Source organism: Momordica charantia, assembly GCF_013281855.1.
Source record: "Momordica charantia cultivar OHB3-1 chromosome 7 unlocalized genomic scaffold, Mcharantia_2.0 BLBB01000007.1, whole genome shotgun sequence".
NCBI lineage: Eukaryota > Viridiplantae > Streptophyta > Magnoliopsida > Cucurbitales > Cucurbitaceae > Momordica > Momordica charantia.
Window position 1 is genome coordinate 16,628,099 of NW_028275165.1, and position 27,339 is coordinate 16,655,437.

The following is a 27,339-nucleotide window of genomic DNA, read 5'->3' on the forward strand; positions in this document are numbered from 1 at the left end:
GATTATCCAAGAGGGTCTACATTAATTTGTCTTGAAATCATCTTGTGTTGAATGAACATAAGTTGCTATATTAGATTTGAATTCCAGTGGTTTCTACTTCAAATAAACTACCTAATGTAATTATCATATTAAGCTTTGATATTGATTAGGGAGAAAAAGGATGAGAGCGCGACTCCGTTATGACAAATATAAACAAGGTAGGTAGCGAAATTCATTCGAGAAGAAATAATTACAAACGAAGAAGAATAGTTCACTATGAACGAAAAAAAGGTTTGCTTAATGTTAACAACATATTGAATGGCAGATTACAATGTATTTTAATTTGATTTAATCGTTATCACCATACACATTGAAAAATGTTTTTGAAAAGTTACGTTATTAGACTTTTAAAGTTGGATGTCATAAACCAACCTCAAAATAACTCAATTGGTTAAGGTATCATACTATCGATCAAAAAGTTGAAGGTCGATCTTGTTAAAGATCTCACGTCGGAAAGACAAGGGAACTAACAGAGATTTATAATATAAATGAGTTATTATTCTCATTGTCAATTGGTTTTGAGATGAAACCCCACATATATTAATAAACGACTGAATTAAAAAAAATCATAAATTAATCTCATTCCACATATATTAATAAACGACTGAATTAAAAAAAATCATAAATTAATCTCATTCCGTTGCCACATTCAAACCAACTCATTCATTGAACTTTGATGCTCAATTGTTTGTACGTGAATTTCTTTTTAATTTAACATTTAATAAAGTATTGGGGTGGTTTGATGATAATAGATTATTGACACGTAAAAGTATTCGTAGCTTTGAATGATTCTAGGTTCATTTAATAGCAATGTTACATAATTATGTAGGGAATAGAATATCGTCAATGCGTGGATATTTGACATTTAGAACATAACTCAATAGAGATAAGACATCAATTACTTTTTTTTAAGTTGAAGATCAATTTCTCTCCCAACATTTATCGTACAAAAAAGAATGTCGATATTGATATTCATAAATTGAATAAATTCAACATTGACATTTAAGAATTCTTCGATTTTTCTATGTACTGTAAATATTGATGATAAGATGAATATATTTCAATGGTCAATAAATTTTGATATTAATATTTCTATAAAGTTAAAATCTCAACACGTTATAGCGTTGTAAAGCATAATTCACGAGTGAAATTAGATAAACTTCAACATTGTCTTCCTTAGCCATTAATGCAATTTCCTTACTATCTTGATCAGTCAAAGATTTAGTCCACAACGTCCCATTTCTTGGAATTTGAAAAAAAAAAAAACAGAACCACTCTTTATCTTACAAATACCATTTTATTTTTATGTAAAGAAAAAAACTAGTATAAAATTTTTAAGCTTATGCACTTTTCAAAATAAGCCCTAGATATTTTGATAATTGTATTTTTAATTTTCTATGTATTTTAATCTTTATAATTTTAAAATATATCCGTTCTGATTTTTGTACGGTTAGAAATTGACTATATTGATATTTTTATTTTATTTATTTGGATCATAATTTTAACGTAACATTTCATTTACTTTTTTTATTTTATCATAAATGTGTATTAAAAGATTTTCATTGCATATAAAATTCGTGTTAAATTTTTACAAATAGATACTAAAATGATGGTATCCCTCTATAAAAGTAGAAAGGTCAAAATGTATAATTCAATTTTTTAAAAGGAACAAAAATTGAAAATACACCTGACAAAAATAACCAAAATAAAAAATACAATTGTTTTAATGAAAATTGATGTGAAACTCAAACCCTAATATATTAATAGAGATTGATTTGAAAACTGAATTGATGGAACTAACTACACAAAAACTGACCCACTTCATAGTTAAAAAGATAGACCACCATGTGTTCTTTTTAACAGCCCCATGTTAAATAACTTACCATAAATAGAAACATGTTAAACAATATTTTATGAACTCAAATCAACTCTAGTTCAAAATGGATGCAAATAACCAAACCTTTTATTTCATATTTTTAAATTCAAAAAGCGTGTGGGCGGAGAATCGAGCTTTCAATTTTAAAAAGGACGTAAATTGAGAATAACTTCGAAATATAAATTTTCAAAATCTTTTATAATTGGTCGAGGTACGCACAATAACGGTAAAAATTTTAGTATACCTATAGAAAAATTTTCATTCATTGTTTGACACATTAGCAATATTTAAGATTGTCCGAGAGAATCATCAAATAAATGATATACGTTAAAAAAATATTTTTTGTCTATGTACTTTCATTGAAGTAACGATTTAATCCATATACTGTAAATTGTAATGACTTGGTCATCGTACTTTCAAATCAATAACAATTGAGTCTTTCGTTTTTTTAGTATATAACAATTTAGTCCATATAGTTTAAAAATTGTAACAATTTAATCCCCACAATGAAAAACCTCATGACAATTAATCATCCATTCTTATTATATAATTACAATTTATCATTTTTAATTTAGAAACACATTTGGTTTCCTCATATCTAAACACAAAAAATTCTATCAAATCTTAACAACATCTTTCACAACATAGGTACTGAATCGTTAAAAACTTTAAATTACAAAAACTACTCAAATTGTTCAAATTCTTGTCAATGTACACTAAATCATTACTTTAAAAAATCCATAAAAGAAACCCTATCAAATCTTTAACCGTGCAAAAGCTAAATTGTTATAAACTTAAATTACTAAAACTCTCGTCGACGCAGACTAAATAGTTGCTTGAATAAAAATTTTGTAAAGGGCAAAGAAGAGACGGGTGAAATGGAAAAGACAAGAGATGAGATAGAGAAAAATAGATGTGATGGATGGAAATGATTGGATGTGTTCGTCCACGTGGCAGACAATGAGAGGGGTTGGGAGAGTTTGCTTGTGTCACCCCACGGTGTCTTTCTACATGTTTGCTTCACGCAAGCTTCCTCCAATTTCCCTCTCTCACAACCATTCCTCTTCCCTTCGCCTTTAAGACTCAAACCAAAGCCAAAACACACACAAACACAAGAGAAAAAGAAAAAAAAAAAAACTCGCTCAAATTTATCCAAAAAAATAACCCTCCAAATTTCCTCTAGAAATTGAGACCCCTTTCTAGTTCTGAATTAAGGAGGAGAAGAGAGAAAGAGAAGGAGGGGCGCAATGAGCGGCAGCCACGGCGGGGGACCGTGCGGCGCGTGCAAGTTTTTGCGGAGGAAGTGCGTCAAAGGGTGCATTTTCGCCCCGTATTTCGACTCGGATCAAGGCGCTGCCCACTTCGCGGCGGTGCACAAGGTGTTCGGAGCCAGCAATGCCTCCAAGCTCCTCCTCCGCATCCCTCCCCCCAAGCGCCTCGACGCTTGTGTTACACTATGCTATGAGGCTCTCGCTAGAGTTCGAGACCCCGTCTATGGCTGCGTCCCTCATATCTTCTCCCTTCAGCAACAGGTTTACTTAATTACCCTCTACTTCTACCCCCATCAACTTAAATTTGTTTGGATTTAATGGTAATTTAACGTAGTATTACGACATTATGTCGTATTATAAATATGAATGAAAACATTAAATTTACCATTAACCTAGCTGAGTATAATTTGATTTTCTTACGCCATATTTTTAGGTTTTGGTTTGGGTGTGGAAATGGATATATATAATTTGTATAATACAATTGTAAATTCCCAGATAATTAATTATCAGTTGGTATTTTGCTTGAAAACCATGGTGACTTACATTTCTAGAAAATAAATTATTAGGGTTATTTTTTGCTCAAACTTAATTGTGACCCATTTTCCAATGGAATTTTGTCAAACTATTAGAAAATAGTTCTTCAGAGGAGAGAGAAAGAGGTGGCGGCTGGCTTATATTTGGTGTTGCTTGCCTTACCAAGCAAACAAATTTAGCTGCTCGAGAAATAAATTAAAACTTTAATTTCTAGATTTGACTTTCTTATTTATACATCTTAATTTATTCTTTATAACTATTAAACTTTTTTGTTTATGAGAATTTGCTTAATTTAATTTGTAATTAGAAAAAAAAGAGGCTTGCTTACTAGTTGCTAATCATTTCTTTATTTCTCTCTCCTCTTTTTAAAAACAGTTTTTTATGTTAGATTTTAAAAATTGCTTTAAAAATACCATTTTTAAGAACAAATAAATTTGGTTGTAACAGTCTATTGATTTAATGGTCTAAAAAGTGAGTGATTTTACTTTGCATGGATATGGATTAAACTAATTACTTTATTTAAATTAAGGCAATTTTTTTAGTGTGTTTTATTTGCAACCCTTTTCTTGCTTGGTTTCCCTTTTTTTTTTTTACCAAAAATATCAATTTTCTTTGTCATTTTATGGTCTAATTTTTCTCTGTTTTGTCCCTTGAAGCAAACTCCCTACATAGTACAATTTCACAATTTTGATTATTTTCCAATCTTGGATGAGATATTCATACATATATTCGTACGTTGACACATGTATACATACATGCATGTATACATATTATTAATTTAAATAATATTCGTGTCCGTTACATTTTAAGATAAGTTAAAAAGGAATCTACGGTTAAAGTTTTAAATTTTGTGACTTGCTCTTCTCCTTTATTTATTGTTGTTCGTTTCAAGTCTCTTTTTACTTTTTATATTTATTTATATATATGGCTATTAGATTTAAAATTTTACAAAAATGGTATAAGTTATATCACACATCAGACCATTAAAAGTCACTTCTGTGACATTTTTGAAAAACAATAAATAGTGATTATTTTTATGTCATTTAGTATAATTTCTCTTTCTTTTTAAATATCTTTGTTTATTTACGGTCTAAAACAAGATGTTGATGCTTGTGGATGTTAGAGGTTCACTCTCGAATTTTTTTTGTGCATTTTTTTTCTTTAAAAAGAAAAGTTGTAGAATATGGTCCGGAGCAGAGTTAGAAATTTTATATACATAATTTTTAAATTTTTAAATTTTTAAATTTAATTAGGGGATAAATTTGAGAAAAAATTAAAATCTTAGCTGTTCTCTTTTTTATAGATTTTACATTCCATGATTAGAAGTCTAAATTTATATATATGTCTCACATAACATCCTTGGTAAAGTTTAATTCAGAGTTTAGCAAAAGTATCAATAAAATATTTTTAAAACATGTGATAATTTATTTAGAAATAATCTCCACCTTACACGTTATTGTATAAAAAAAAAAAAAATTCTTAAGATATTTTAATTGCTTTTGAAAAGAGAACGTTGGTTTGAATTCTCGTATGATGGCGGTAATAAACCTTAACCTAACCCTAATTCAGATCAATCTCCATATTGTATTTGCAGGTAGTGAGTTTGCAGGCAGAGCTAGCATACATTCAGGCCAGACTTTCCACCTTGCAGCGGCTGTTGCCACGGCCGCTGCACAGCCCTTCCCCGACCGCTCGCCCCACGTCGCTACCCGAAACGGGATCAGGCTCTGACATGGACTTGCTTTCCAATGTTCCTATGCTCCTTGATCCCCTCCAAATTCAGCCACATAATTATGGCGAAACCACGAGCTTTCTAAACCCAATTGATCAAGAGCTCGACGAAGATGGCGATCTTCAGTCATTGGCTCGAGAATTCGTGTCGAGGTACTTGCCCGGAGTAAGATTCCGGCCGCCGTGCTCTCAGAGTTGAAGACGGCCGGGCTGTTTAATAGTCTTTGTAAGCTAATTTGTAATCTCTCAGCTTCTTTTAAGTCTTTTTCGCTTCTTTCTTTTGCTTAGCCTTTTGGTATCTAACTGTGTTCATTGGTTCTGAAAGTTTGGTGAAATCTGATCAGTTGCATCTCTTTTTTGGTTCAGAATCAAAATTTGACTGTTACTTTTGAAATAACTTCATCTTTATTTTATTTTATTTTATTTATTTATTTTTGGTGTTTGATCAGAAATAGCTGGGGTGGGGATTTCTAGCAAATGGGTTTGATTAAAACCAACAGATAATGATCAAGAACAGTATGGCAATTATTTATTATTGATTAAATCTCAATAAAATTCCAATAAATTGATTCAAGTGAACTTTGTGGTTGTATGTGTTTGGAATAGACAAACATAATTGAGAGGAAGAATTTAGATTTAAATTCTATTCATGAACTTTTTGTTAATTGTAATCTGTAATTGTGAATGATTAGATGTAAGTTTCTTATAAATTAGATAAGATGGGTTTCTAAGTATTTTTTTTTCTCTACCTAAGAGGTCCATTATTGATATTTGGGTTACAAGTTCTAAGAGTTCTTGGCCTACAAATGCAAGTCCCCAAATGGAGCCAGTGGAACATTCAATACAAGAAAATTGTTGGGTTTGTAAAGGAAATGTGAACAAGTCTCACATTGACTAAGGAAGAACATCATCCATAGTATATAGATGAGGACAATTATTTTCATTGGTACGAACCTTTTTGAGTGAAACCAAAAGCAAAGTCGAAGAATTATGCGTCCAAAGCGGACAATATCATACTATTGTAAAGATACTTGGAGTATGAGGGTATCCGTTGTCCTTGAGCTATTCGTATAAATATAGATATATATAACACACACAAAAAAAGTATGAAGGAGGGGAAGATTTGAATGTTCTTGATAAAATAGGTCCAGGGAGTTGTTTGGCTTGACTCTATGATAGCTCATGACGAGGTAAAGGAAACGACTACAACATGATTAATGAAAGGCTTGGTTAAAATTTGTATGAAAAAGAGATTATTGCAAATAATAAGTTATAACTTAGACAAATAATTGGGAATGTTCTGTGGTCAAATGCCCTAGGCTCAATTCATCGAAATATTTGGCTAGAGCGCAACAACCCGCCTTTCAATAATTTTTCAAGAATCACAAAACAATTATATGAGATGATATTATTCTCGATGCTTCGTCTTGGTCATCCAACATCGTACTAGCTATTTATATATCTATCATTGTTTTTAACTAGAGTGCTTTTATATTTAGCCTATTCTTACTTATATATATATGTTTGATCTCACATATCTTTCCATCAAGGCAATGGTTTTTATATCAAGAAAAAAAAAACTATATGTTGATGCCGATTTATGGGTGAGGTCTGCGTGGGTGTCATGTACGTCTTCATCTCCAAGGTTTCTTCATCTCCAAGGTTTTGATACCCACGCACAGAAATCTAATGATAGTGTGTGGTGCTATGTCAAATGCGCTCTAGTGCTTTTAATTTAGAACTAAAGTAGCGGGAGTAGATGGGTATGGAGCATAAAGAGTGAAAAGACAACTATCTCAAGGGTGAGAGTCTGCTTCACAGGTATCTAACCGATTCATACCTAACGATTTTCCACAAAGTGGTGACGAAAGGTATAACTTGTACAAATCTTTCCATTTTCCAATTCGATCCGATCCATTCGTTCGTCGAGCTATTTACTCGATCGCAGACATTTCTGGAACACCTCTAACAGAGGGACAAATAGTCAATTTTGAAAGAACTTATTGTCAACCTCTTTCAATATGAATCTATCTGATTCAGAGGGGAAGAACTTGCATCAGTATCTCAATTTCAATTCAAACATGGGTTTGATTCACACTCCATGTTCTGAGAAATATTTACCATCGGAAACACTCTCTCTCCTTCCCTATAACGAAAAGAGCAACCCTAATCAAGGTAAGCTGCATTTTCCTCACAAGGAATTGTGTAAGGAAAATGCAGCTTACCTTGATTAGGGTTGCTCTTTTCGTTATAGGGAAGGAGAGAGAGTGGTGGAGCATGATGGACAGCGGCCAATTGGGGGAGTGGGGACCTCTTTCGACATTCTATGTCATTAATTTTCCTACTAGCGCAAAGTGATGGGGCGGTGTCTAGGGCATCAATATTCATGGGTTTCCATCTCAAGATCCACTTATATTATAAATCCAAGATAGATTGTGACATTGTGACTCTTTTGGATTTACCAATCTTGGCCAGATCTCATTTTTTGACTGGATATTTGTTTGAGCTTTTTGGCTCTAATACCATATCAATATTCACGGGATTCCATCTCAAAACCAATCAACTATGAGATGAGTAAATTAGTCCACTTATATTATAAACCCTTGTTAAATTCTTTATCTTTTCAATGTGAGATCCTTAACATATGACACGCTCTGACATAGTGTCGGACATCCATTAGGTGAGTTTGTTGCTAAGTCTGATCTCCTCTTATTTATAGAGGGAACCTCCTTGGGTTGGTTCAAGTTAACCAGCTCAATCGAGTTCGATTTGGCATAGGTCTAGTATGGTCAGGTGGTCCGACTCGAGTGATTCGATCTGAGTAGCTCGACCTATATCGTTTTTCCTAACTCCAAATCATGTTAATTTGATGGGATAATTTCAAACTCAAAATCAAATGTGTATATTTGTGGCCAAAATAGACGTTGATAGTGAGAGATGATGAGGTAGATAACTTCAACGGCCAGAGTTTCCAACGCAACTTCCTCCTCAACTTAACGCTGAATCCTACTTGGTCAATATAATCACTATGAAGAAGAACATCCAATTACAAGAATCTACCAAAATTTTAGGGCTCCGAGTGCTAAAATGTGACGTTTTCGTTTCTCGTTTTCTATTTATATTTATTATTTTTCCTATCATTTTTTTTTGTTTTTAAAAAATAAAATCATTTTTGGTAACTATTTTTTTACTGAAAAAAATAAAAATACATTTGATGATATTTTTTGTTTCTAGTTCCCTAAAATTTAAAATTTATTTAAATTAAATATTCAAAATTTTATGTTACATTTATGTTAGTATTTTTTATGTTTTTATAAGTGAAGATTAATATAATAAAAAATATATATACTTAAATCGTTTTTTATTGATAAAAAATGAATCCAAACCAAGACTTTGTGGGCAAATGCTCCTATATTATATTTCATATGAGAATTCAAGTGGGGCTTTAATCACCCATTTTGCTTAAATTTTGCAACTTTGAATTTGTCTTTGGGAAATGTTTCTTTAAGGCTATGGGTGTTGATTTTCTATATGCAATCAATGTAACCAACAAAGTAATTTCCTCATATTTGTTTTTTACATTATATTTGTAGGATAAATATGTAATTTTAGTCTTCATGTTTTGGGTCCTATTTTGATTTGATTCATATTTGATTTTTTTCAATATATTATATATATATATGAATTTAAAAATATTCATTTTTTTGAAGTTCTCAAATTGTAGTATACTCACATTTTAATGGGTACATTTTTTATTTCATAAGATGTAACTTTGCGTCACAGGTAAGTTTAAAAAATTACCACATGTTAAGCCAGTCAAATGAAATAAGTAAATTTTTCATCTATTTCAAAAATTACCACATGCTAAGTCGTCATATAAAATGAGTAAATTTTTCATCTATTTCATCAGTAAGTGATATGTTTATTTCATAAAATTAAAACATAACACATTTTAAACTGAATTAGTAACGTATTTTAATATTATATCTATCATTTTTGTCAAGTAATTTTAAATGCTTCGTGACAATAAGAATTTGATTGCAAAAGAATCAAAATACATTAAGGATGAAATTAAAACATTTGCACAATTAGGAACCGAATTGAAAAAAGAACCCAAAAAATCAAAGTGTTAGGATAAGAGAGTCTCATCCCATTTTTATCTACTTTCGACTTAAGTATAGTATGCATAATTATTATTTTTTTCTATCTAAAAGATCTCATGCCAATAGAAATATTAACGTTATATATATATTACACATACTTTTTCAATGTCCAGCAGATGTGAAACACAAACGATGTTTTTTGGAAAAAAATATATTAGAAAAACAAAAAATCCATATTTAAAAGATACATAAAATGTGCTCTCTAAGTGCTATAAAAAGAACTCGTGACTTTAGATTTTATTTATCCCAATTAGCAACACTTTATGTCTGGTATACTAACTCTAGTGGTAAGTGGTATAATATTTTGAATGTGCTTTTTGTAACTGGGGTTGGGGTAATACTTTCACATAGTGGAACTCTTCATGTTGGTGGGCGTAAGTTTTTCTCCGCTTTGGAGTTTCTACGTAAATTCTTATGTTTTTTTGGCTAAAAAAACAATGACAAAATTGATAAATCATGCTATAAGAACAATATGAAATGAACTCAAAGCTATGAAAAAATTCTCTCTCCCCTTTTGCGGCCAGCCGCTTTGTTTTGGTCTTTCTACCTTTGTAACTTTCTTGGAAGTTTTTCTTCATTTTGCGTGTCGAGAAAGATTATTAAAATCATGCATATAAATAGAATTGCCTTTAGAAAGATACATAATTGGATTTTGTTTTTTTTGTTTGGAATTGAAGTAATTTAAGGGGCATGAAGAATCTTTACATATTTGTTCTTTTGCTCCTTTGCACCACTATTGCACTCAGTTTCTCCTTCTATTCCTCATCCCTTTTGGTGAATTTCAAGCATCGAAACTTCCTCCTCCCGTTGTACGAAATCATTCGGGTAAGGAAATCGAATCGTGCATCGATGTTTCTTGCATTTAACACCATTATTTTCATCCTCTTCTGCCAGAAGGTTAAGCGATCGTCGCTAAGTGAAGGAGAAGTGATAGAAGAATTGGAAGAAAGTTATAGTAGAAGCGATGACAAAGTTAGTAGTTATGAAGATCGTGTTTATGATAGTTACGATAAAGATGGCAAAGAAGAGCTTTGAGGTGATAATTTGGAGAAGAAGGCTCAAGAGTTCATTGACATGATGAACTCTTTTTGGAGAGAAGAATTGGTATATGATAGGTTTGATCTCTAGATTCATTGTCAAAGTTACAATATATATGTAAAGCATAATTATATTTAATATTTGGACTTCCTAAGGTCTTTATGTTCTTTTTTCCTTTCCTTAGGGTTGTGCTAATTCCTATTTGTTTGTTTTAGAAACACAAATGGGATAAAGAGTTAACAAATAAAGGTTTATATATATTTGGCTTCTTTTTTTTTTTAATTGTTTTTTCTTCAATATACATCAAATTTGAATAGTACTCATATAAGTATGTTTAACAATAAGAGGATACAGCTCGGTTCTTGATTATAAATTCTAATATTTATATTTATATCATGTTTAATGTGATTCATTACCATTATGTTATAATCCTATTTTTCCAACAGTGGGGACACAGATTCTATGATTTATTGCAAGTACAATCACTAAATTTGAAAATTTAAAAATATAGAGTAAACTAGAACAAATGTCATAGTACAGTAACCAAAATAGTATTTGTCACTCTTTTACTTTTAAATTCCAACCCGCTCTCAAACGCGAAGAAACACTCTTTTACACTCTAAGATCGTTTGATCTTATAAACACAAACCTTTTAGAATCAAAGTAATGACCAAAAAGAAGGGGATTCAAACCAACTTCATAAGTATTCTTATTTGTGTCCATAAAAAGTATCTCTCATAATTAAAAGTCGGAGCTTCGCTCTGCTATTCTCAGGGGCACCCACGCCCACCCCAAGGTCGGGATCCTGGAGACATCAAGGATTTTTTGTACTAAGCTGATCAGAAGGTTCGAGAACTCGAGACCTCTAAGTCAGTATGACCAAGAGACCTCAAGTCTTTACCAACTAATGTACACCGTGTTAGTCGTAAGTTAAGAATTTTAAAATATGAAAACTCATAAGAACGTACTAACTATATATCCCAGTTCTTCTCTAAAGCTCCCACGCTCGAAATCATCCTGTAAACCAATTCAAATGTGTTACACAGTTTAGTGATGTTCATAAAATCAGCACCAGAAGTGTCACAAGTATCTGTATATATGTACCAGATCAAAGAAATGAATGAAAGTATGATAAAATAAACCATCTTCACAAACCGCTGCTTTTTCTCCCAGCCAATCTGGTTATAGATCTCGGTCACATCTGCAAGGTGTTCTTTCCTGACATACCTGAAAGTGGTGACCATCAAAATTCAACTCAAGTAATTAAGAGCCCTCCTCCCAGGTGATTTATCTCTGCTTTTAAGTTGCAATTATTTACACCATAGAATGAAGTCGAAAGCCGAGGTTTAGAATTAAGAAACCGCGCCTATGACGACTATGTTTGATCAAGTACATGGAAGCTCAAGTGTTCAGAATTCTAGTGTACTGCGCTGACAGAAAAAAACTTTGATTGAAAGCGAATAGGTTTTAACTTAGTTTTTCTCAGGATAAAAGATAATAGTCATAAGTATCTGAGCTAGCTTACACACACCTCAATTAACCTTGTAGGACAAAATCCCAACTATATAACATTTGGTTGTTAGAAAGCTTTTAGAACTTTGATATTTTAGGTAGGTGAACGAACTCATTCCCCCATCGTTCCTTCTACTATTTCAATTGTCATAGTGACCACTAAACCAACCCACCATGGTTTCAAACTTTCTTTTTTTTTTTATTCAACGACACATGGAGGTGAGGATTCGAAACTCCAACCTTTTTGGCCGATGATATATAGATCCGTGAGTGTCCAGACCAACTTACACGCACCTCGACTAATCTCACGGGACAACCGCCTGACCCTACAACATTTGGTGCCAGGAAATACATAGAAATTACTAATTCATAAGGTAGGTGGTCATCATGGGATTTGAACCTATTCCCTCTTAATTACCGTAGCCCCTTCGGACAAATCAAAATGACTTAAATAGGCATTTTTAAAACCAAATCCTAATCAAATCATTGAACATTTATCTGAAACTAAAAGAAACCAGATCTTCAGAATCCACTCAAGTGCTTTTATTGGAAAGAAAAAGAACAGTTCATACAGTTCTTCATTATATTTCTTCCTAAGTTATATCAGAGATTAAATACTGAACTTTCAATTTACAATATTCAAGCCATCTGTCCCCCAAAATCAACTTATTTTGAAACGCCAAGCATACAAAAACCATCTAACTTTTGAACCTGTAATCAACATTTTTCAAACACAATGCAACATCACAATCAAACAGTTTTAACACATGAACGAATTGGTGAAGAGAATCAGTTTCGAAAGATCATGCTTTCATACCCAGTTTAATCTCATATGCCATTCTTCCAGTAACAAAAACAACGTCAAGTGTGAGTTTGAGATAACTTTTGATAATAAATTTTTCTTTCCCTTTCATCATCATCATGAGTGTCTGGACCAGCTTGTGTACACCTAATAATCTCATTGAGCAACTGCCTAACCCTACAACAATTTGTGTCATAAAACACATAGAAATTACTAATTCCTAAAGTAGGCGACCATCATGGAGTTTTAACCCATTCCCTCTCAATTAATCCTAACTCCTTTGAAACAATGAACGATAGTTCAGTATATTAAAAAGCAGTTTTCATAATTTTCATAGTATTCAGTATATTCTCATAGCATTATGAGTTGAGTTGGATTTAAGAAAGCAGAACTTACAGTCTGATATTAAAGCATAGGCAAGGAAGAGACACCAAAAACATGAACCAATGCCGTGCTAGAAGATGGACAAAGCAGAAAACCGCCTGAGCAACAAATTCAAGCAACACAACTCTGTTTATCCGAGACGTCGAATCGAAGAGGTTGATATAGTCCGATTCCAAATCCACCAAGCATATGTTCTGCAATAGAAACTCAGTCCATAATCTTTAGTTTCGTTTGTCTTGAGCAGATTTCTAATGTTGAAAGTACTCTATGCAAAAGCAATAATCTGTGATCCTTCAATTAAATAATCCCTCTTCGACAAAAATTCCTTCTCCCAATTTTTCTTCACAGTTACTACACACATTTTCTCACTATCGTATCTTGATTTTCGCAATCGAAATTTAAGGCACAAACACAAATTATAAGCCATTAGCGAAAAATCGAACAGAAACAAAAATTACCTGATAGCCAAGAATGAGGAGAAGAAATATAAGGATGAATAAGTTGAAGAGCCAAGCAAATAGGTCTCCCATGGCTCCGTCATTCCCTTATTGGTGCTCTGTTTTCTTCTTCTTCAAGCTTTCTTTCAGATTCTGAGTGTGATTTCCGAAGGAAAACCCAATGAAGGAATCCGGAATGGATTCTCCATTTTCAATTGGTTCGGGTTTCGAATTTCGCAGTGAAATTTCCTAATTATAGCTCCGAAGATATTATACTCGCTTTTACACCATCAAGAAATAAAAATAAAGAGTTTAATGCGTTTTGTAGTCTAACAAATAAGTATTTTACCCATTTAAAATAAGTTAAAATTTAGTAATATTAATATTATGTTTTTATTAATGGTATTTTGTCAATTTTTTATTTTTATTTTTTTTTTATGGTACTACAAAAATATTGATTTACCCTACAGAAATATTGGAAATTTTCGACATGTTGGTGAAAATTTAGTACCATGTCTAAGCCTAGAGACAAATATGATGAGTATCCACTTTGTTAGAAAAAAAAAAATTGAAATATATATCAGTTTTTATAGTGGGGAAATTTAAAGTCAAGTATATATATTTATATGCTTAAAACAGAAAGTTTTAATTAGACATGCAAGCAAAAATCGAAAAAATTCAAAGAATAAATAATAAAAAATAAACAAACAGTTAGATTATAAGTTTAGTCAAAAATTTTAAGTTTGTCTAACAAACTTTAAAACCATCTAATAAATCTTTGACGTATTTCAATATTTTTTGGATTTCTTTAAAAAAAATATGAATTAATGTTAACATTTATTAGATAGGAACTTTTAATACATAATTACAAATTTTAGGACCCATTATATACTTTTTAAAGTTCAGACTTATTGGACACAAACATGAAAGTTCAAAGGTTAAACTTGTAATTTAACTATAAATAAAAGTCGGTAGAAACGAGTCAATTTGACTGTTATAAACTATACTTTTTGATCAGCTCGATTTTCAGTACAGAACTACAAATCATTCAATTAGTTCAATTTGGATAAATTTTGTGGCAGAACCTCATTACAACAACAAAAAATAACAAATATATGATTTAGAGAAAGACATCAATGGTGCACTGATGCAAATACAAGCTTGTGGGGCCAATTTTAGGCCCCCTTTATATGAACAAATTGACGTGCTACTGTTGAAGGGATTGCCGGAAAAAAAAACTATCCCCCATATAATATTTCACATCATTTCCATCACAATTGAGGAATTTCCTCAAGAAATCTATCTTTTCTTCGATCCAGTTCCTTCACCACTACGAACTCTAATTAGATTTAGGTATGATACACTTTTTAGTTATTGAGAGAATCCAAGTACTCTCTTTTGAATCCAAGTTTGACCATTTTTCCAGAGGAAAAATCTCCAAAAAGTTCGACGATGTCTGACATAGACAAATATGATGGAACTAGTTGTTCTAAGACTCATCTGTTGCTATTTTTCTCAAATGTAGATTCTATGAGGCTCACTCAGAAGCAGATGGCCATGGAGGAAGGTGTTGTACTATTAGGCAAGTAGCGGTTGTAGTCTCAATCTTTCTTGTAGCTTTGGGGATTTTTTTATGCTACTTTAGGATTAAAAAAAAGGCTTCGTATATGTATAGAAAAATAAAATAAAAAAATGTAATGAACAAAAGTTTATAAGAGCTGTCTTCTAATGGAGCCCATCCATCTTAAAAGCTGTCTACTGGAGCCCATCCTTTCTTCTCTAGTTCCAGTCTCAGAGCCTGATATTATAATATGCATGGCCAAGGGAACAGTGGATTAATGAAATGAAGTCAGATGCCAGAGACATGAGAAAAAAAAAATGGATAAGATTTCTGTTGCTGGGAATTCATTCACCTTGATCCTCTTTCTATTGATATCGAAATCGAAATTTCCGATTCGGGATGCTGATCGGTATTCTACTATCGACTTCCCGCCTGGTGGAAACCAAAACTCGACGTCGTCCACAAACTAATTTGCGCAAAGAAAATTAGTCGCTTTCTGTTAGTGTTTCGAGTGAAAGTTCATACATGTTTTGGTGAGTTGTGAAGCTTAAACTTACCCCTAATATGGGACTTTCGTATTCCACTAGTAAATAGTCGTCTTTCTGCTCTACTATCTTCGGCTTAAACTTGTCGGGTTTTGTTGATTTAATCTGCAACAAAACAGAGAAAATGTCAAAACTCAATTCTCAAGAACAGAAATGTGTTACACCGTTAGTTTTAAATTAGCATGTACATCACAGCAAAAATCAACCAAAATTTTCAATATGAAAGGGCAGGTTCTTGGTTTTTACCACTTGGATAAGTTCCTGCATTGCCACTTCTCTGCTTACAGGGTTTTTCTTGCCTCTTCCTTCTTCTGGGTTATAATTCCTGCCAAAATTCAAAATTAAAAAAAAAATTGATAATCACAACTCCTCATCATCCTCTGAACAACAGAATCAGAGCTACAACGCCTTGAGACATCTCGTCAATCGTAGAACTATAAAAGTTGTCACAAACTTTAGCACCATAAATTCTTAATCTCATAGTTATATGTTTGTCATTAAGCTTCATCACGAGCTTATATTTAACAACAGTATCTTTCAAAAAAGTGGGAATATAGTCTTGTAAGTTTAGACAAATATGTCAGAATGATTCAAGGTTGGTTAACAAGTTGTCCTCAGACCAAAAGGATTGACTACTTCAGTTGAAAGCTTTACAGCCCATGTCGATATTCTTTAACTAATAATAAAAACATGCATCATCATATCGCACTATTGATCACATCCATTTTTTATCATTAAAAAAAAAGGCACATGTTTTGTGTTCCAAAAAAGAGTTGAATTCCATATTAAATGTGAAAACTGAAAGTGATGCCCTCCTAAATATTGTGGGCTACAAAGGTCAAAAATGTTGGGCATAATTTTGACTTTATTCTTTAGTTTGGTTTGGCCAACAAATCATCATATGACGATTTCCTGCCTGGTCCTATCAAGATCCTTTTTCACATTCTCACATGTTAAAACTTAAAAGCACCACTTCAGAAAAAGTGTGATGCAGACATTTGAAATGAGTTGTCTTAAACAAAGTCAAACTTATACTACAATATCAGCTAGAAATTAGTATACTATTCAACTCTTCTGTTAAACTTTATATTTTAAACTATTGCCACTTTTTGGTAAGAGTAATGAAACGTGCTGATTTCCGCAAGAGAAAGTTTGTTCATATTAAATTTACTACACAAATAAATCGTTTTGTAACTTTGTTGTTGAATTTATTTTTTCAGAAAGTATTGCATAATTAAAATGTAACGAAAACATTAAAAAAAAATTGACTCTGTAGATGGCTTCAAACAACATCATACATGATTACAATGGATGAACAGTGTTCATGTATTTTACCCAAAAAATATTAGGAGAATCATTTTCAGAACTTCAATGAAAATTAAGTGAAGTATTTTAATGGGAAAATAGAGTTACCATGGTGGAGCATAATGGGTAAGATCACTGACATTTTCTGAAGTAGATATGCAGTTCTTAGTTGCTGGACACAGTGCCAAACTTGGTTGGTTTTTCTGCACACCAAGATATTCAGGCTTTTTTCCACTGCATGAAACACAGATTGCAGCACTTAATAAAAACTCGTATCCCTGTCCAAAAAAGAATAGAAGTTCCCTGCATTTCTCCCTTTTCTTTTAAACACTGTAGAATTTGGTTAAATTATATCCCTCTTCCTTCTACCTCTACGTTTGTCTCAAAATTGTCTTAAAACTTTAAAGTTTAAGTTTCTATTTTTCTATTTCAATTTTTTCCTGTTTTTTTGAGCCCTCCCCAATATCCAGACCTGTGAGATATCAATAATTTTTTGTATTAAACTCGTCAGAAGATTTGAGCTTGAGATCTCTAAGCCAGTAGGACCAAGAGACCCAAACCCTTGCCAATTGGGCTGCCCCTTGGATGCTTCTCTACTTCAATTTATTGATAATTAGTACTGTAGATTGGCGACCTGAGCATAACTTAGTTCGATCTATTCTAAAGGTTAAATGTTCTAAGTCTCCACCCTACATTAATTAGTAAACTCAAAAATAAAAATTGGTACTATAGATTGCCACAACAGTGATGTGAGCTGCTTTATAGTAGTGACCGACCATAGTAGTTAATAAGTTAAGTAGAATGGTACGAAATGGACATAAATGTGAAAGTACACCCGTAGATTTTAACCAAAGCTCATGGATAAGAAATTGACAACTAAAATGCTGGGCACCAAAAAACCAGATAGGATGAGATTTCCGAGTCACAAAGTTAGCACACATCATTAAGCAGCTCAACATCACAAACCAGAAACAAATTTCATCAATTCGTCCAATAGGAAAGAGATAAAGGAAATGTATCGACATGAATACCTCAAGTTAAAAATCGCTCCAAGCACAGCTAATTCGCTGCTCCGCAGCACAATTTCCCTTCAAGACGAAACAATTCACATTTAGATAGTCCAGTCCTTAACGAGACAGAGCGAAAGATAGAGAGCGAGAGAGAGAGTACCTTCTATTGATAATATCTGCGGATTTGTCGCGGTTTTGGTGCTGCTGGTGACACAGGACACGGGGGAAGGTGGAAGTAGAAGCGTAGCGTAAACGTACATTTGTGAGATGCTTGCAGGAACAATAAGGGCTAGAAGACGCGATGGAAGCCATTGACGCCATTGAAGCCATTGAGAAAGCTTCAGAGGGAAAATTGGCTTAACTGTGGGATTGATTTTGATATAACGGGTAGTGTATATATAGCCGGCGCACCGTCCTTCCCTTCCCCACCATTTGACTTGGAAAAAAAAAATCAATATTAAAAAAAGAATGGAACTCGTTTTATGAATGATGATTCTTTTTCAAAAAGAGAAAAACAAAAAATTAAGTTCGTTTTTCTTAAAAAAAAAATATATATATAAACAAAAATATGTTTAATAACTATTCTCCGTTTCCTATTTTCATTTTTAATTTTAATTTCTTTATTATCCTATTTAGATAGGTAGTTAAGGTATTTAATAGATTCTTTTTTTACAATATTTAATAGATCAATGAACATGACATATTAGACATTTTTCTAATTCACATGCTTATGAAGAATATAAGGTTGAGAGGTTGAGATTCTATCAAACATAAAATTTAATTTTGTATTAATAGCTCTATAAAATTTAGGAACCGATCTAAAAAACTAAAAATTTTATTTTCTCACGACAAACTTCACATATTTTTTCACTTCTCTTCTTTCTCGTACCCGATTACAATTCAACTAGTTAAAACATCTATCTCCAAATCAATAGTCTATGTGTTGTACTTAAAAAAAGCATATCTACGACCTACGACCACCAATATTCCTATGAACAATATTTAAATGTTTACTTATAATTAAAAAGTTTAACGGAGTGAGCAATGATATAGGTGCTGACCTAAGTTGTTTTTTTCTTTTTCTTTTTTTTTTTTTTTATAATTCTCATTCCCTCTCAAAATCTCTATTTATCTTCCTCTCTCCTCCTCCCCCACTCACAAAGCTGACTATTCTCCAACCGGCCAAATTTTTTACTTGTGTCATTGCTGGTCTGCTCTATATACTTCAACTGACCCGTATGATTTTTTACCCTCTACTGTGAGATCATGTTTACCTCGAAGAAATCAGAATGAATGAATGAGAATCAATTTTTTTATTCTCTTTTAATGGTGTTTATCAAATTGTTGAAATGAGAATAAAATAGGCAATCACATTTCTATCCTCGTCAATTTCATTCTCATTCCCTATTCCGTGGATTCCACGTATTTATTGCATTCGCTTTTTTATTTTTAACCTTTAATTAATTAATGAGACCATAACTTTTTATTTAATTCTTTTATACTTTTTTTTTCATTTATACTACTAATAATTTTTCTTTTAGTAGTTAATGTGATATTATTATAAAATTTTTAATTTTTAATTTAATTTTGTTATTATTAATTAATGTCAATTTTTCTAAAATATAATTCATTATTATTAATATTTTATATTAAATGATGATGGTTCTAATAAAATAGTATTTAGTGGATGTAATTTTATTTTTATTATTTATTATTTATTAATATTAATATTAAATAAATTGTTTTGATAAAAAAAATATTTACTATCAATAATATAGTAATAAAATAAATTATTATGTAATTAAAAAACTTGCACCAGAATGTATTTGTGATAAGTTAGAAAGAAGACAGGGTATACTAGTAATTGTCATATATCTAATTCCGATTTCGAAAATTTTCTGGTAAACAACATCAAATGAGTAATCAAATGATCCAATTCGTTCTCTGATAAAAGGAACTGTTAAAATTTATAAATAAAATGTCGATGTATCATTAAATTATTATTTTATTAACATAGGAACATAAAACGTACCATGCAAACATTACTTAGACAGGTAAAATCCAACTCATCCATTAAAAAGATCGAACCCGACATCAGAAAATTTATTCTGTAAACAAATTTTGACGATTCTTCTAAAAGACAAACTTAATTAAACCTGTTTAATAGTAAAATTGAGAGGTTTAAAAGAATTGATAACTGAAAATTACCTAAAAATTGGAAACCAACTAATATATTTCATTTTCAAATACAATACAGAAATTCAGTTATTTAAATGCGCATACATTTTTTTTAGTACAACATAAAATATGTGGACACACGACATCTTAATTAATCAATCAAAGCTATGTTTAAGTTGGACTAAACAAGCATAGGAGCTAAATTAAAAAATAGGTAATTTTCAAACACATAAATAGAGACCTTCTCTATCATTCTTCTACTTTCAAAATGCACACTAACAATTTTAAATGTAACATAATTGTTTAAAAATATTTTATAATAAAAATCAAATTTTTACAAAGAAAAAAAAAATTATCAAATACATTTATGTTTCTTTATCTTGAGAAACGAAAAAACAAGAACATTACCGAACCGAATCTAAAATATCCAATAGAAAGAAAGAATTCAACTCCAGGATTTGGAGAGGACAAAGATCAAATCAAATCAAACAGAAAGAGACTTCAAATATGATAGAATCGTATCTTCAAAACTCTATATCCATTTGATATTGACATTCCAATTCCAACTCTATTAGTTTCTCTATTCGTATATTCAGCTCAAGGAACAAAGCTAACTACAGCAACACAAGGAAATAGAGTCCCTTGGCTATGTATATAGTATTACAAAATTTCGACAATGGCTGACCATAGCTTTGGTATCTCACTGCCTCAATAAGAAACAAAGCACGCCTGTATTTTGCGATAAGCGATGTGTTATGAACTAATGGACTCTTACCAATTCGACATCGTACACGAGCCATGAATCTGGTGGTATGTTTTCTCCATCTCCTTCATTCCCATATCTGCAATAAACATAAGCATTTTAAGACAAAAGAAAAAACATCAGTGCAGAGAGAGAAAAATAATGGTTTCTCTCATACCCCATTGAGGGCGGAATGGTAAGTCTCCGTTTCTCGCCGACTCGCATACCTGAGGATTTATGAGCAGAGATATATTCATAAAACTAAGATATGAAGGAAAGAGAAATTAGATTATTTTGACACCAAATTTGGGCATGAGATCTGTACCATCAAGACCAGCATCCCAACCCTCTATAACTTGCCCAATTCCTGGAGAAAGCAAGATGTAGAAGATCATCAATTTAAATAAATGAGCGAAAAAAATCATTAATGCACTATTACAAATGAAATCTTCATACCCAAGCAGAATTTGTAGGGAGTCTTATCGTCCGTCGAATCAACTATTTCACCACTCTCCTTCAACTTACCAACATAAAGCACGCTAACCTGAAACCAAACAGAAAGTCAAGAATTTGAATAACATTCTAACTTGTGTCAGTAGTAAAAGAAGAAGCATTCAAAATCTGTATATTCAAATCAAATGGATCTTGCCTTTCTCTTTGAAGTAGCAAGTTTTCCATTTGGTTTCCCTGCTTCTAGTTCTTCAATAACCAAGCCACTAGGCAATTTTCTAACTTGAGATGAGTTGGAAGTACCATTACTTTCCTTATCCTCAGTTTCTTTGTTCGGCTTCTTTTCACCTACTGATGAGAGAGACAATATATCTGACTTCAGAGAATCCCCATTCTCTAGTGGTTTGGTCTTTTTCTTCTTTGTTTTTTTCTTTGCAATGGGTTGATTTTCAGTCCTGAACATAATGCAGTTGAAAACAGTGAACTTGAAAATACTATAATAATGCTACAATAACAAGTAATGATTGTATATTTATTAGAAACAAGAACGTCCTTAGACATTGTGGCACACACAATATTAGGACACTCTGGCTTGCAGCTTTGCAAGTGCAAAGTTGAAGGAGAGTGAGCTTTCCGTCTAATCGTAGGACAACATAAGCCATTAACCATAATCACAGTGATCAGTGGCTGGAAGCAAGAAACCAAGGCCTCGACCTAATCGAATAAGAATCTAGATAGATGGTCCATATAATTCATTCGTCTACAAGTAGAAGTATTTATATTATAAAAATAACAAAAAAAGACATTAGGGTTGTTTTTACCATGACAATGCAAATTAAATCAGTTTAAATAATTTTGATTCAATTTCAAGGTGACAGACTTTTTCCAATGAATTAGGGATATCCCATCAAAATATCATTAGCATTGTGGCTGAGCTGCATTAGTGCTACTGCATTATCTTCCCCTGCTGTTTTGAGGGGAAAAAAATGACAAAAATGCAGCACACATAAACTGCAAATAATCACATCATCCAATTTTTTTAGGCATATACGAAATCAATAGTTAAAGAGACTTCACACTTACTGATCAGAAGTCGGTTGCAAATCTTGGTCCATCTTGTCAGGCTTAAGATCACATGTACCGATACTTTCAATAATTTTCCCCTGTTCTGACCCTCTCTTCTTTTTCTTTTTTGGTCTCTCACTATCTTCAAGGCCCACATCAGCTGAAGGGAATGATAAATTATCAAGTAGCTCAGCTCCAGTGCTAGAAGATGACAAAACCAAAGAAAAGAAATGTAAAAGTCAGCATGCTAAAGATAGACGTGCAAGATTTAATTTGAAACGAGAAGCTAGAGTAACTTAAATAAATGTGATTTAGCACATATGAATATCTGAAGCCGATACTCACCTGGTCTCTTGCTTCTCACTGCTCACGGTCAGCTCCATCTTCAAGTCTTCTTGCTGGATCTCAACTCCTGAAGTGGCATAACTACAGCTATTACCATCAGCTTCAACAGATTTTCTCTTAGATCGACCCCCTTTTCGTTTCTTCTTACATTCACCATCAACTCTTCTGGATAAATCCCTACATCCAATGTGCAAACAAGATGACTTGACGACAGAAGCAGGTATCAAGCACTAACGGAGCTAGTATATTGGTTGACATCATTCAGAAGTACCAAAAGAAAACAGCTTCATTAAGAAACAAATTTCAGACAATGATATAAACTAACATTACAACCTATCAAATTAAATCCCTCTCTCTCTGTCTCCCTATCACAACCCCAGCTAGCCATTAGATGAAACTAAGCTGTAGAATCAGTAGTGTATAGCTATTTCTTCCGGCTTCTCCTTCTTTTCTTAGTTCGTTTATTGTTTGGTGGGGGATTGGAATGACACCTACTTCTGCGATGATAGGTGGCTGGAGGGTAGAACTTTTGCTCCTTGTTTCCTCACTTGTATCATCCTTCTCCCATGAGAGGTTGGTGTTCAAAAACCACCAAAGAATTATGTTTCTCTTTAGGCCTTGGTGTTTAGAGATTTTTGTAATTACTCCTTAGGTTTGATCTTGTTAGATTGAAGCCCCTTCTTTCAGTTTAGCTCCTTTTGTTGGACTGTATTTTTGTATTCTTTTATTCCTTCTCAATGAAAGAATGTCTTCTCAACCAAAAAAAAAAAAACAGTAGAAACCTAGATAAAATTTAACCACTCCAGCAGTTGCTCTTCAAGAATATGGCCTACTCAGCCTAATGATACTTGGCACCAACCTGGTCTTTGTTTTCTCATCAATTAATTGCTTTCCTGTTTTATCCTTTGAGATGAGCTCATTCAATTGTTTTACTACTTTCTTCATCAAATATCTGTGGTCATTCTCTTGAAAAGAATTATTTCTATGAACATAAGTAAATATGGCCCAATCATCTAAAAACTAAATTACATTCCTGGACGGGAAAAATAGTAAACTGCACCAAGTAACATCAGGTGTTAGTACTTCAAACCAAAAGGGAAAAGAATAGTCACCGTTCATTGATTAATGTTGGATGTTGGCCAAACTCATCTGCCGTTGCATCATTTGGCACAGGTATCACCTCTTTAACATTATTGTTATTATCTGAAGAAGTTTGCCCCTCTACCTCCACTAGCTTAATTGGTCTCTTAACATTTTCAGAGAACGACCCAGTGGCAAACACAGAAAATCTATTTTGCTCTCCTGCTTCATTGCTTGGATTCATCAAACATGAATAACATAAATCAACAAACACCGTTCAACAAAAGCTCAAAGCCATAAAAACGCAACACACATGTTCATTTCAATATGTTCTTGAGAAAGTCTTCAACCATCTTTATTGACTCATGACCGTTCAAAACATCTTCTAAGAGAAAATCATGAATTGCATTCTTACATAAATCTAAGATTTTCACTTATTCTTATTAAGAACAGAAATCATCTTGACAATTTATCTCATATGAGACAATTTGTATAGTAGGAACTAACCCAGTTAGCTGACCATCCTCAATAGTGCCATCAGTAGTTCCATTTACTCCAATAACAGAATCACCATCAAACTCTGTCTTCATATCACTGCTTTCATGTAAAACTTTGTGCTCTCCCTTGGTTTTATTATTGCATAAGGTGGAAATGGGATGGTTATCTTCATCTAAACTTTCCAATTCTGAGAAAGGAGTGCCAGCTTTTACAACATTTTTCTGTTGAGAACTTTCGTCATCGTCGGATTCACTCATTTGGTAGCTCTTTCTAAGCCGCCTACGGCTGCGAGTATTTTTTCTGGTTTTGTTCTTGCCAAAAGATTCATCTATAATCACCAGATTGAGACCAGTCAGACTAATGAAAATCAAGTAGCATATTCATATTGCAATCAGTACAATTTGGCTTACTATTAAATATAGCAAAATAAATCTTATTTCTTATAGAATAAGAACAACTTTTTTGCACTCAACAATATCAAGGTATTTTATTATTAAAAAAAAATTATAGGAATATATACAGGAGATATGATGTGTAGCATAAAAGCAAATTGTTTGAACATAGATGATATGGGCCCAATAAAAGGTATATAGATCGCTAGCAACTAAGGAATGGCCTCGTAGGAACATCCCAGAACCAGACACCATATGCCATTTTTCATCACAAAATGTGCAATTAAGTTCCTATTGGTTTAGATTACTGATGTTCGAATCAAGCTAGCAAATACCCAAAAGGATACAAATATGAACCTGGGTCTAAAAAATATTTGGTGGTAATATCAATTTCATCCCTCTTTTGTGAGATACAATGCAACAAGAGTACCAGTTGGAGTATGCTAACATTTGTGAGAAATATAGAACCTAGATGCAAATCAAACTCATGCACCAGACAATCTAAAAATTCGAACAAGCTAAGTGCCTAATAAATAATCTTAGAAGCATATCAATTGTAATTAGTATAACATCTGTATTTGAGAGAGGGAGAGGAGAGAGATATAACAACACAATCAAGATACAAACCTTCTTCATTTGAAATTGGAGAAGGGGGTAAAACTTCTGGATCCTCGTCATTGATAAAACTATCCTCATACTTGTCTTCATCAGCATACTCAGAGCTCTGTGTTTCAGTGTTCGCAATATCTTCCCCATAGGATTCTCTTTTTATTTAATTGGTTAAAGAAACATAAAGAAAATCCACGTGAAACGATACAACCAACAAGTCCCAGAAAAACTCCAATCATTGTATCCCATTTTTAAAAAACAAACAAATGATGAGAAGAGAACACAAAAAACATAGTAATTTAACTAAGGATATATTACTAACGAACAAAAAAAAACATAGTAATTTAAATATATATAGATATATGATACATATGCTTAATGAATTGGACATCCCAAATAATACAAGAAATTTAATTATACTAATTTGAAATAAAGGCGGGGATTCGAAAATCCGACCTTTTACGGGTATAAGGCTTAACCATTTGAACTATGCACAAATTGGCTATAGTAACTTGAAAAAATGAATGATGCCCATGCTATCTCCTGACAGTAAAGAAAAAGCTTAGGAACATTTTATAATTTCTTATCTTTACCCATTATCCCTCATAATTGGAGGATGACAAGTACTACAACATAAATAAATACAGTTTACAGAGGTAAAAACAGTTATCCACCCGCTGCACAAATTAATGGATACGTATCATCATTTACATTATTATTCCGATAACTGCCTAGAAAATAACCAGAAAGATGAATGCTTCGAGGACCGAGAACAGAGAAAATGACTTCATCAGCCTCTTCATATTCCAAATTTAGTTGCAAACACTCAGTCTTCTCAGGAAACAATGAGCATAGATAGACAGGACTCTTATTTCCCACATTACACTGAAGAACGCTCTTCTTCGTTGCCGTACCAAACCCCAATGTTGCCTGAGATTATCCAGATACCACATTACACCAGTGAGCAAAACTAATTCAGTATCCTAAACCTATCCAGATACCACATTACACTGAAGAACGCTCTTCTGAACCTAACCGTGTAATATCTCCAATCAGAGGTTCAAATGGAAAAAGAGAGAAGAAAGTGTAATCATTACCAGTGAAACATGAAGCCTTCCTTTAAAATAATCAAATTTTTGAGTGAAGGGCTTTCCAGGCTTCACTTCAGTTCCTGGGAAACTAACAAACAGAAATGAGAAACTCAAAGCAAACTCAGAAAATTAAATCAAAATGCTCCCAATAAATAACTCCAACCAACAATCAGATTCCTTAAACAGTTCCGATGGATTCTCAGCAACCAACCGGGCACGAAAAGCAAGAGATTAAAAGATAAACCGAAATGCTAAGGAAAAAAAAAAAAAGAAAAGAAATGGTGAATATAATACAAATGATGGATAAGTTTACCCCAGAAAGCCATGTTTGAGAAGGTTGGAGACCCAACCAAGGAGAGAGTTGCAGAAATGTCGCTGCTAAAACCCTAACCCTAGCCCCCGAGAGAGAGAGTTCAATTGGGGCTCCGGTCCAACAATTGGGATTGTGTGAGATATTAGATAAACCGAACCCGGTTTCTGTGGGACCCACTGAAGCTCTTGGCGCGCTCTCGAGGGTGTGGCCATCTAATACCGTTACCACGAACACACACGTGGGAACGAATAACGGTTGTTTTTTCAACTGTTTTCCTGTACATTTATTTTTTTTTTTTTCCGAATGGATGTTGTGGCTTACGTGGTGACTCTTATAATTGAGACCCGTTGAGCAATACAGTAACCAAT

General features: G+C 32.7%; 4 protein-coding genes across 13 annotated transcripts; 1 reads left to right on the forward strand and 3 right to left on the reverse strand.

Annotated features, from left to right (window-relative positions):
• Positions 1–2,978: 2,978 nt before the first annotated feature.
• LOC111020435 (LOB domain-containing protein 19-like) lies at positions 2,979–5,869 on the forward strand. The gene is made up of 2 exons (XM_022297120.2): positions 2,979–3,447; positions 5,315–5,869. Exons 1-2 carry the CDS (start codon positions 3,163–3,165, stop codon positions 5,648–5,650), a joined length of 621 nt encoding a protein of 206 aa, XP_022152812.1. The 5' UTR covers positions 2,979–3,162; the 3' UTR covers positions 5,651–5,869.
• Positions 5,870–11,158: 5,289 nt separating this feature from the next.
• LOC111020444 (protein cornichon homolog 4) lies at positions 11,159–14,374 on the reverse strand. 9 transcript variants are annotated; one of them, XR_015792358.1, is made up of 6 exons: positions 13,809–14,374; positions 13,363–13,544; positions 12,405–12,490; positions 11,808–11,879; positions 11,621–11,669; positions 11,159–11,457 (listed from the first exon to the last, which is right to left on the reverse strand). XR_015792358.1 is itself a non-coding variant. In XM_088126741.1 (5 exons), exons 1-4 carry the CDS (start codon positions 13,878–13,880, stop codon positions 11,848–11,850), a joined length of 372 nt encoding a protein of 123 aa, XP_087982867.1. In that variant the 5' UTR covers positions 13,881–14,372; the 3' UTR covers positions 11,159–11,669; positions 11,808–11,847. The 9 variants fall into 9 exon arrangements, 8 of the variants coding, with proteins under 8 accessions (XP_087982867.1, XP_022152831.1, XP_022152841.1 ...); XM_088126741.1 differs by having other exon boundaries at positions 11,159–11,669; positions 13,809–14,372; XM_022297139.2 differs by lacking the exon at positions 12,405–12,490 and having other exon boundaries at positions 11,757–11,879; positions 13,809–14,145.
• Positions 14,375–14,829: 455 nt separating this feature from the next.
• LOC111014741 (DUF1499 family protein) lies at positions 14,830–18,620 on the reverse strand. Its single transcript, XM_022289553.2, has 7 exons — positions 18,369–18,620; positions 18,230–18,286; positions 17,307–17,432; positions 16,140–16,218; positions 15,906–15,998; positions 15,701–15,814; positions 14,830–15,585 (listed from the first exon to the last, which is right to left on the reverse strand). Exons 1-7 carry the CDS (start codon positions 18,536–18,538, stop codon positions 15,532–15,534), a joined length of 693 nt encoding a protein of 230 aa, XP_022145245.1. The 5' UTR covers positions 18,539–18,620; the 3' UTR covers positions 14,830–15,531.
• A 2,274-nt stretch (positions 18,621–20,894) lies between these two features.
• On the reverse strand, positions 20,895–27,111 carry LOC111019663 (peptidyl-prolyl cis-trans isomerase FKBP43). Of its 2 annotated transcripts, XM_022296069.2 has the most exons (13): positions 26,972–27,111; positions 26,665–26,738; positions 26,265–26,497; positions 25,586–25,722; positions 24,576–24,894; positions 24,101–24,301; positions 22,989–23,165; positions 22,662–22,844; positions 21,778–22,033; positions 21,585–21,672; positions 21,454–21,495; positions 21,307–21,355; positions 20,895–21,228 (listed from the first exon to the last, which is right to left on the reverse strand). In XM_022296069.2, the coding sequence occupies exons 1-13, from the start codon at positions 26,982–26,984 to the stop codon at positions 21,147–21,149; spliced, it is 1,854 nt and encodes a 617-aa protein (XP_022151761.1). In that variant the 5' UTR covers positions 26,985–27,111; the 3' UTR covers positions 20,895–21,146. The 2 variants fall into 2 exon arrangements, with proteins under 2 accessions (XP_022151761.1, XP_022151769.1); XM_022296077.2 differs by lacking the exon at positions 24,101–24,301.
• Between the last annotated feature and the right edge of the window lie 228 nt (positions 27,112–27,339).

Coding starts and splice junctions, on each gene's coding strand:
- LOC111019663 (XM_022296069.2), bottom strand. Junction 23,166..24,100: donor CCAACATTAATCAATGAACG/GTGACTATTCTT, acceptor CATTGGATGTAG/GGATTTATCCAGAAGAGTTG. Junction 22,034..22,661: donor TTGCAACCGACTTCTGATCA/GTAAGTGTGAAG, acceptor CATTATGTTCAG/GACTGAAAATCAACCCATTG.
- LOC111020444 (XM_088126739.1), bottom strand. CDS start 13,880: ATGGGAGACCTATTTGCTTGGCTCTTCAACTTATTCATCCTTATATTT. Junction 13,545..13,808: donor TCCTCATTCTTGGCTATCAG/GTAATTTTTGTT, acceptor TTTCTATTGCAG/AACATATGCTTGGTGGATTT. Junction 11,880..13,362: donor CTATGCTTTAATATCAGACT/GTAAGTTCTGCT, acceptor CACCACTTTCAG/GTATGTCAGGAAAGAACACC.
- LOC111014741 (XM_022289553.2), bottom strand. CDS start 18,538: ATGGCTTCAATGGCGTCAATGGCTTCCATCGCGTCTTCTAGCCCTTAT. Junction 16,219..17,306: donor ACCCATTATGCTCCACCATG/GTAACTCTATTT, acceptor GAATTTTGGCAG/GAATTATAACCCAGAAGAAG. Junction 15,999..16,139: donor TGCAGGAACTTATCCAAGTG/GTAAAAACCAAG, acceptor GTTTTGTTGCAG/ATTAAATCAACAAAACCCGA.
- LOC111020435 (XM_022297120.2), top strand. CDS start 3,163: ATGAGCGGCAGCCACGGCGGGGGACCGTGCGGCGCGTGCAAGTTTTTG. Junction 3,448..5,314: donor TCTTCTCCCTTCAGCAACAG/GTTTACTTAATT, acceptor TTGTATTTGCAG/GTAGTGAGTTTGCAGGCAGA.